The following is a 10,783-nucleotide window of genomic DNA, read 5'->3' on the forward strand; positions in this document are numbered from 1 at the left end:
ACAGAACTTGAGCTGGAAACTAGTTTTGAAAACTTAGATGTGTCTGGTCAAAGCGCCGCCCGAGACAGACCTATCTGTATAACAGAGCACCCTGACTTCCCACCCCTTCTGACTCGAGGAGTACTGGAAACTTTTTTTTCATTTGATAAAATAAATTGGAAAAAAAGATCCGGACCGGCTGGACTCAACGGCCAGTTGTCAATGATGTAATGAAAAATATTCAATCCAAACAATATTATTACTTGTCTACTACTTAATTATTGTACATTTTTATATGTGTAAAAACTCAAAACACGCTAACCCCCGATTTTTTTCTAACTTATTAAATTAGGCAGTACAGATTGGTGGCTTACAGAATTGTTCTGGAGTGGGGGTTGAAAGGAACACAGCTGGGAAGAGGAAACCGTCGTGTTCTTCCATCCTGTATAGTGACAAGCATCAGAAACAAATACCCTTCAGAAACCGGGCAATATATAGGATTTAGGGAAGCACAAGATGCTCTGCGATTGTTCTAAACACTGTAGACATCTTGAAAACATTTTCCACTGCACCACATCTTTGCAATAATTCAAATATTTTATTTCAAACACAATTAACACATACATACACTATTTTTGTTACAGATGAAACAATACTTTGTTACTTTCTCTAATTGTAATTTGTAATTGAAAAAATTACACATAAAAGTGGATATAGATAAAGTGTTGTAATGTTGCTAGTAATGTAATTATAATAACAACAATGGTTCAATAAAAACATTTGATGATTAACTTTTGACTTTTTACAAATGATTGAACCGTACTTTGCACCACACTAACGTAACAGTTAGGCCTTTATTTACTGATTGTATTTGAAAATCGGGAGACATGCTGTGAAATAATCTCATCTTTGTCCGGTCTTGGAGTGTCGGCTATGTTTTTTGATATAGTAGCTGGTTGCTTTATAGAAGAATTAGGATCTGCAAACTTCACAGTAGGATCAAGACGCCTTTCCAGGACCCGCTCCACAAGATCCTTCCTGAATGTCTGCCTGGTTGTCTCATATCTCTTCCTGGCTAACCATCTTTTTGTTTGTTTTGGAAATACCAAATCGTACCTTGGAGTTCCTTGAAGGAGTAATTGTAAAAACAAACAGTAATATAAATAGGACTGTCGCAATCATCAATATATAGAATTATCACACAACAGTATATGTACATGACTTCAATAATTATTGATGACGCAATAAATAGCACATTAAGTTTGCATGATAATGATTATCACCAACATTTTGCCTGTCATCTTGTCTGCTTTCTATGTCAGAGGCAAAAGCGTGGCTTGTGCAGTTCCTTCATGATGAAAAGTTTTATTCATACACAGAGCAGTTGTCAACAGGTGAAAAAAGGCGTCTTTAGGCCAATAAAGTGTTTTCTTGACAACTACAGATGAGCCCCTTTCACACAGCGCGAAAATCCCGGCAAAATCAAACAATCCCGGGTCACTTTATCCGTGTATTTTCCGGAATCTATGTGTGAAAGGGGCTTCAGTTTGAAAGAACAAGTTCAAAATGCATTTCAAAGTTAATCCACTGATCTGGTGCATATATAAAAAAATATATGGAAATGTAACATTTCCATAAGAGGATTTGTCCTAATCAGTTTGATTACTATTTATTCAAGGTTATTACATTTTTGGACATTATCTCCATGATCTATAGAATAAATATGTTGTTGTCATTTTAAAGTGTGTATAGGCCTACTTGCATTATTATGCAGCATAAAATGTAGCAAAATGGCAATAATATTATTTATCCAATTTTTTTCAGGGATATCATATATCGCACATCAAAAAATAACTATTGTGACAGGCCTAAATATTAACATACCAAATTTAGAATCTATTTGTTACATAATCAATTACTGATGGATTAGAGTTGTGCAGTTATGCATTATGTATAGGCTTACCATCAGAGGTTATTGCTTGCTGACGGCCAACATTCTCGTTGTGGTCCATCACAGAGAGTAGGGTACGTGCCTTCATAGAGTTGTAGCTGAAGTGTAGCCTCTTCTGAGTGTACTTCAGCATTGCACTGTGGTAAACTTCCAGGTCTCCTGCCGTTTTTATTATATTGTTAGTACCTTGTGAATGTTCTCAAAATATCTATAGCACTGATGGCAGCATGTTATTTTTTGGTAAAGCATTAAAAATATTTATTTTAGTGCAATATACAAGGAGTGGAAACGATTGACTACATGGTAGCAGCATACATAGTGTACCTGTATGTTTGAATAGAGTCATGTGTTTGAGGTCTTTCAAAAGGTTCTTGTTCAGGACGTGGTCTGACAGTGTCTTGAATGCAGCAGAGTCTTTTTGCAGCCATTTCTTTCTTCTCTGCTGCTCTTCAGTGAGGTCTTGGTGGTAGCAAGTCCTCTCCTGTCCGTCTTCCTCCCACTGATGGATGCCACAAATGTGATGCAGAATGGATGTCCAGCGGCGTTTCAACTCCTGAAAAAAGATTATGCGTTTCAGGACAACAACAAAAAACATTATTTGCTTAGTACAAAAATCAAGAAACACATCTCATCAACTTACCTCGGCATCACCACCACATGACTGGCAACACCACCAAAAATGATTATTAATTGCCTTTATCCAAGGCAGCAGATCATTGTTTTTCTTATTTTTAGCAGCCACAGTCAACTTCTTCTTCAGTCCTAATAAATAAAAAGTTCAATGAGGGAAGAAATGAAAGAGGAGTGGGTGGGTGCTTCTACATAGTCTGATTGCAATTAGTAAAAAGCTTACCTTTTGCTACATGCCATGGATCAAATTGATGCTGGATGTCAGAGTAGGTCTCCTTCATAAGCTTCCTAATAGAAGGAGAGCGGTCAGTGGTGATGGTATCCACAACAACTCCTGCCTGAAGCAAACGCTCCAGACACCTCCGAAACCCCAGTGTCTCCATGGCTGGTGAACTGGTTGCCTCTGTTACCTTTATAATGACAATAAGTATAAATGGATACAACAGTATTAGAGTACAAGCATTGTATACATTGATGGGTATTTACCTGAACTAACTCAACCATGATGATTTCCTTTGTTTCATCACTCATGAAACTGTATGTAGTGTACTTGGCACTAAATCCTGGTGAATCTGAACGACCATCACCGCAAATTGAAATACCACCACCAATTGTCTGTAGTTGTAGATTCCTCATTAACTCTTTGTGATGGTCTTGGTATGCATACTCAATCACTGGTATGAGGTAGGTGGACTGCAGGGAGTAAAATGTTGTCTTCTTGGGAATTTGGAGATTCAGTAGCTCAGCCCAATCAAAGATTTCTGTGTAAGTTGAGCCTGTGAACAGGATGGATGAGGCCACCAGCAGGTTGTTTTCTGGCATTCCACACAGTTGAGGACATGACTCCCATTCCCCTGAATGTCCTTTCAAACAGCTCCACTTGATGTGTATGCGCGTCCCAGCAGTGGTCACTTTCTTGTCTTCCTCTTCAAGTAAAACACCACACTGGTGGCATGTTGTGAAGAGCTGCATTAGCCTTGACTCGTTGACAATCCATTTTTTTTCTGACCAGTTTTTGGCTCCACCTGCGGAGGATATGTCAGACTTGGAGGAGCTAGTGGAACTGCTCAGTGGAACAAAGGAGCTGTCAAATGGATGAAATGATGAGGCTTGAACTGAGCTCACACTCAGGTCCAGTGAGTTGTCATTTTCAGATTTAGCTGTGTTTTCCTGTATAACAACAAAATAAAAATAATTATGCAAGCATATCAACTGTTTCAATATGGCAGTGGACAACAAATGTCTATTGCCGGTCAACCTGAGAGCATAGAGACTGTATTGAAACTAAGTGAAAATTATTATTTTTCTAACACTGTTCTGAAAACTAAATGTTAAATACCATATTGAAAGTTAATGCACTGTCCTTTTATAATAGCGTATAATCCTTGTTATCATCAGTGTAATCAAAGTATGTAAAGATATTTAATGGAAGTCATACATGTCATGTCATACATGTCATACAACTCTCAACTCAAGTTCAATCTCTTACTTGTGCTGATCTTGCACTATTGATTATTCTATACAATATAAATAAATGTTATTATAAAAATTGTATTAACAAAGATTAAAATATGAATGACACACTCCTATAAATTCACACAAATACCTCAATTTGGCTCAAATTTCGGAGAGGACGGAAGGCAAAATAGAACCCTGATGAAGAGCGCTGTTTCCGAGGCCGTGGCGCTGCCTGTTTTGGAGTACTGATGAACAACTTCACTGCACCAGAACACTCAGTTGACTCCTTGTATGATCCTGGTCTAGAGGAGTCCTTTTTAGGGGTGGACTGAGGTACAGTGTACAAATCATGTATTTCCTTGGCAAATAACAAAAACAATAGCATATATAAATATATTGTATTGGTATACACAATATAAAAACAAATAAATAACTGTATTAGCTTGTAAAGACAAGTTGCTTACATAACGTTTTACATACTGCTGATTCATTTTTTACAATAACTATACATATATAACTAACGTTAGTCAAGTCACGTTTATTTAGGCTAGTGCTTTTCACAATACAGATTGCCACAAAGCAGCTTCACAGTAAATTATAGATAATTATGTAACCAGGTTTATTTCTAGTGGAAAAAGACAATGCGATAATGTCCACATTGGTAAGGATAATCAATAAGATTGTAAGCTGAATAAATGAATTAAATTACCTCATAACTATACATATACCGTTATTGAAACTGTCAATCTCCACAATTCATTGAAATGTAGCAGCTAACGTTATCTCAAATAATTTTATTGTTTTAATTCTGTCAGATTCGAAAAGGACTAGCTTCATTTGATAGTTACAGTAGCCTAAAAAAGTTATTACCTGTTCATTTGTAGTTGTTGGTGCCTCTGGAAATACGGTTGGAACAGCATTCCTTGTCAGAAACGTTTTACCAGTGTTTATTTTTTGTTTTACGAAATCTTCTTGACTAAAATGATCGCTGCAAATGAGCAACTGTTGTATCGTCTTTGCCGGTGTATCGTAGTCCAAGCCAGCTGCAAGAAGCCAGAGTTGGTTTCTTTCTCGATCTGTTATTGGAAATCTGTGGAAACTTCTTGTTGACCATTTTTTGGGTTTATTTTGACAATGTCTAAAGGAACACGTAATCACCATTTTGCATCTAATTTGTTTGAATATCGCCAGAGACAGTTTAAAAGCACAAGGACTTTGACATCGCTGAGGAATGCTAGCTAACGTTAGCTGGATGTAACGACTGTAGTGCGCTTCTGTTCTGTGATTACTTTTTGCCGCATTACTAACCGGAGCAAAGTAAAATTCCGCAGCTGCTGAGAAAATAGTTCCTTTGGGATCATTGAGATGAAAGGTAAGTTTGATTTCTAACATTATTCTCTCAATGGACATTTGCATCGATAGTCTAGTGTATTAATTGATTTGCGTTTGGTGCACTGTGGAGTGGGTAAAACGGTTTTTAATGGCTGGCTAACATCTACCATTAACTCGCGCTAGCCTAGCATCGGCTAACTATCCAAATATAAGGACTGGATCATTTTTAAAAAAAAATGTCTCCACTGATGAATAACAACCAGGCTGACTTAAAAATGAGGTCCGATGTCAAAAATCCCGAACCACCCCTTTAAGAGAGCAGCCAGAGAAATGGAGCGCAACTGGAAGAAAACAAAACTAGAGGTATTTCGCATTTCATGGAAGGAGAGCTTGATTGCTTACAGAGAGGCCTTAAAAATGATAGATATTCTTATTTTTCGACTCTCTTAGAAGATAATAAACACAACCCTATGTATTTATTTGATACAGTGGCTAAATTGACAAGAAGTTTACAGTTTACTTCTGAAGTTTCCAAAGAGCATAGCAGAAATGACTTTTATGAACTTCTTTACTTACAAGATTGATAATATTAGAGAGAAATTTATAACTATGCAAGTGTCTACTACAGTATCGCATCAGGCAGTGCATTGTAGTCTCCCTGAGGAAAACTTCCATTCCTTCGTTGCAATAGGAGAGATAGAATTGTCTAAACTCGTTAAATCATCTAAATCAGTGGTTCTCAAACTTTGTACACCAAGTACCACCTCAGAAAATATTTGGCTCTCCAAGTAACACCATAATGACCAATATGAAAATACAGTAGCGTAGTAGGCCTGATACGTCATTAAAGGCTTGTTCGACTTGAACCGGCGCTGCACAGACCGATCGGTTTATGACATCAAAGTACCGCGAGAGCAATTAGAGAGCACACGGCTCCTTATGCTTTTGAATCGCTCTCGCGGTACTTTGATGTCATAAACCGATCGGTCTGTGCAGCGCCGGTTCAAGTCGAACAAGCCTTAAATCTCCGATGCCTAGAGCTGAGGAAAAGAAACCCCAAGTGAAAGACAATAAGCCCAGAGTTGACGACTCCTATAGCTTTGACTCAAAGCGTGATTATCTGCTGTGTATGTATACACCTCTTAACTCGTTGATTGGTTTGATTATCTGAATGTGCTCCACAGGTGTTTAATTAGGGTTAATTATCTGAATGTGCTCCTCTGGAACTTTGTTAATAAAACATCATTTCTTAATATGCCACATATGGTAGGGGTTGATCTTAATAGGTTTGAGTAGATTGGATGGAAAGGATGATTCTGCTTAATCTTGTGTATAAATATGAGGCTTCGTCCTTAATTAACTTGAGAATGTGATGGTACTATATTGTCTCTGCTCTGTCATTCTCTGCAGATAATCTACCATAAAATTAATCTAACTCTCAGTATTCAGGCCAGTGCTGTAGCAATGCATCACTTCTTTTCCATTATGTTTTCCCTGCTAGCCATTATTGGGCATGTGAGCGTTACGTCTGCAGAAAGTCCATTCAGCTATAGTGTAGCTTACGCATCTGAGCTGACGGTGTCGAATGGGATGAAGTGGGGATCGTGGGGGTCTAAAGACATGTCCAAGTGGAAAGTTCGCCGCAGGGTTTAGTCTGAAGGTATGTTGGGCATTGACTCTATTTTGCTAATGGGGTGGAAGAGCTTCAAAGGTTCAAAACTGTGGAGTTGCTGTTTGTCATTTGATTCTAGGTTACTCCAGGGAACTGCACTTAACTGCAACTGCTTAAGATTTAAGTGTCTGTGTAATACTAAAGAGCATGAGGATAACTGTTACTAAGTGTTGGGTTATTTACTTTTTCAAATGGAAGAGTGTCTTGTTGTTTTGTGATGTGTCACTGCTTTCCTGTAGCTCACACAGTAGAGTGTTGGCGCTTGCAACGCCAATGTCATGGGTTCATTTTCCAGGGAAAGCTAGAACTGATAATAATGTAAATGTGTACCTTGAAATGCAATGTTAGTTGCTTTGAATGATAGTGTCTGCCAAATGCATAAATGTTTTAAGGTGGAAAGACCAATTGATGGTGATGATACAGCGCTCAACGGGATTCGTCTTCACTGTATTGATCTGTCCAAAGGACCAGCAGAATACACCACAATTGAGTCCAGTGTAGGAGGGTAATGGACTCCATTATTAACCAATCTTGCATTGTGTTTAATTTTTTTTTTTTTTTTTTTTTTTTTTTTTGACAATAACAATTGATTTGATCAGGCAACCTCTTTGTGTGTTTTCTTCAGCTGGGGTGAGTGGACCGATATCAAATGGTGTCCTTCTGGAGTCTTGACATCTTTCCGGCTGAGAGTTGAATCTTCCCAAGGAGACGGAGATGATACGGCCGCAAACAACATCAGGTGAGTGTATGGGAAAGGGATGTTATAACTTATAGCACCTGGTTTTATTTGACTATTTTAAGGACTCAGTTTTCCCCCATAAACTAACTCAGTTTAGTTAATATCACACTCGCAGTCGTGCTGCTGTTCAAGATTGCAGTGATTAGGCCGTCGGCTGCAGGTGATCATGTGACTGACATTCAATCCAACAGCACAGTTACATATTTTATCATAATATTGTCACATCTGAATTTTTTCCAGGTTTCTCTGCACTGGAGGACGGTTTTTCAGCACTGCGGTGCTGGAGGGTGCCGGCACAGACTGGGGCGACTGGGGCTTCTGGAGTCCAAAGTGTCTTGGAAAAGGAATCTGCGGCATAGAGACACTGGTAGAAGATTCACAGGGAAGTGGAGACGACACCGCTCTCAATGACGCGCGCATGTTCTGCTGTCCGCCGGTGTGATTAAGGTGATGTGATCGCAATCAAAAACTCAGACTGACACACTGCAGATCAACTAAATCTGTTATTCTTTCGGGTGTGGGAGGATGACGGCAAGAAGACCAAATGGATTGTAATTATTGATCATCATACTATGATAAACTAACATGAACCATGTCATACAATTTTAAAGGTAAAATGTAAAATGTTTTAAATGTAAAGTCAGCCGCCGGTCATTATCACAAATTAAAATCTAAGCAGATGATCAGGACATTTACATCCCGCCTATTATTGAAGTTGAAATATGATGTTCTTTCTTGTAGGTTAGTGACTCTTCTGAAGACTCCTGAACTTCTGCTGTCAATCAAACGGTTGCCAAATATAAGCAATAAAGACTTCATAAACAGAACATTGGAGTCTCACATTGTTTTGCACAACACTTTACATCAGATCATTCATTACATTGAATGCTAAATAAGTCACTTTAGACCATCTGCACTAAATTGTCTTATCCGTTCATGCATTCCCTGAGAATGATCAGCGTAATGTACAGGAACACTACATTAAGTGTAATTGTCCATAGTGGTGGGCAGATCGAGGCTTCATGAAACAGTTGAAGCAAATGTGCCATATTGTGTCGAGGCTTGAAACAATCCGACACCCATCTCAATGGTTACACCTAGTGGTCACTTGCAGGTGTTCTGAAACAACCTTGACAAGCAATTTTTTTATTTTTTTATTTTTTTTTATTGTATTTTTTCTAATATGTGAAGCTTGTAACCTGTTGGCTCCTCACTGTGCATAATGTTATTTTGGTCATGAAAAATGAATATTAATAGAAGAAATCAAGCCACAATGTCTTTTTTTTATAGATTCTTATTAAAAAATATAAATTTCTCTGATGTGGAAGGACTTGGCCTATATTTTTTTTTTTTTTTTTTTTTACAGATATTTTCTCCAGCCTTTGATAAAATCCTCTTGCAAGTGGCACTTGTTGGCATGCAAAGATATTTTTTTAGCAAGGACATACAAATAATAGTTCAAACATACCTTGCTAAGATGGCCCAGCAGTAGCAGGCCTAGGTACAGGGGGAATGCCATCCTCTGCACCCTGCAAAATTGCGCTCCTCAAATGGCGCATCATGGATGATGTGTTGCAGTAGGCTTGCTGCCGATCACAATACATGCATCTCATTTTGGCTCATATAGAGCTCAAACATGACAATCTGGGGCTCAGGTCAGGAAGCAGACAGGCTGGCTAAACCGACCGTCTGCTAGCGGCCTCGCGTCACCAAGGTCAGATAAATCCCATCACATAGAGCCTCTTTCACCTAGATATCATCATATAGAGACTGTGTCTGTTCCCCAAAGTTGGAAATCCAAAAAACGTTTAAACCCATCCAAGGTTAAAAAATTAATTGATGTTCAACAAATAAAAAACAGATATAATACAGATGAGCAAATGATAAAGCTTGGGTTGCTGAATATTCGATTGCTTACTCCAAAAGCACTCGTTGTTAATGATATGATTACTGACTATAATCTAGATGTGCTGTGTTTGACAGAAACCTGGCTAAAACCAAACGATTACATTACTTTAAATGAGTCCACCCCGCAAGATTACTGTTATAAACATGAGCCTCGTCTGAAACGCAAAGGGGTAGGTGTTGTATACTGTTATTATATTATATATAAATATTACTGTTTATAGTAATATTTTCAAAATCACTAAGAAATCTAGTTTTAAATATACTTCTTTTGAAGTGTTGGTGCTTAATGTAAAAATATCTAGAGTAAAGGATGAATCACGTTTCAGATTTGTGCTGGCTACTGTATACAGGCCACCAGGGCACCATGCAGACTTTATCAAAGAATTTGCTGATTTTATCAGAGTAATCTATCTTTGGCTGCAGATAAAATACTAATTGTTGGTGATTTTAATATACGTGTAGATAATGAAAAAGATGCATTGGGATTGGCATTTAAAGGGGGGGTGAAACACTCAGTTTCAGTCAATCTCATGTTAATCCTGAGTACCTATAGAGTAGTATTGCATCCTTCATATCTCCAAAAAGTCTTTAGTTTTATTATATTTATAAAAGAAAGATAGGCTGTACCGAGTCTTTCCGGAAAAAAAACGAGCGGCTGGAGGCGTGCCGTGTGGGCGGAGCTAAAGCTGTGCTTACGCGCAGATAGCTAACAACACACAGACATTTGAAGCAGTTTGTCTATGAGTTTTACTCACCGCCTGCGGTTCCAACGCACGACCGTGAACCTTTATCGTTGGGACTGCTAAATCCGGCGTCGAACTGGGCCTTGTTTATAAAACAATCGTCGAAATGCAGGGAACAAACAAAGTCCTGTAACTGCAGCGAGCACATTGATTTGATAGGCGTACTGCTTTCGCTCTCTCGTTCTGGTCTACGGGTGCGCGCGCGCCTTTCCGGGAGAAGTGCCCTTAGGACCGTATAAGGAAATTCCGCCCCATCTGACGTCACACATGCCCATACTCGAAAAAAACTTTCCGAAACTTGTGACAAACCGGAAGGAGTATTTTTGGTACAGAAATACTCCATCAAACGTACAACTTAATTTTTGAAACTT

At 38.5% G+C, this 10,783-nt stretch overlaps 1 protein-coding gene across 1 annotated transcript; it reads left to right on the plus strand.

Annotated features, from left to right (window-relative positions):
• Window positions 1-7,396: 7,396 nt before the first annotated feature.
• LOC308696604 (vitelline membrane outer layer protein 1 homolog) lies at window positions 7,397-8,449 on the plus strand (the record flags this gene model as incomplete). The annotated part of the gene is made up of 3 exons (XM_081375451.1): window positions 7,397-7,527; window positions 7,648-7,761; window positions 8,002-8,449. The coding sequence occupies 3 exons, from the start codon at window positions 7,397-7,399 to the stop codon at window positions 8,201-8,203; spliced, it is 447 nt and encodes a 148-aa protein (XP_081231577.1). The 3' UTR covers window positions 8,204-8,449.
• Window positions 8,450-10,783: the final 2,334 nt, after the last annotated feature.

Source organism: Scardinius erythrophthalmus (assembly GCF_964197995.2).
Source record: "Scardinius erythrophthalmus genome assembly, chromosome: 1".
Taxonomy (NCBI): domain Eukaryota; kingdom Metazoa; phylum Chordata; class Actinopteri; order Cypriniformes; family Leuciscidae; genus Scardinius; species Scardinius erythrophthalmus.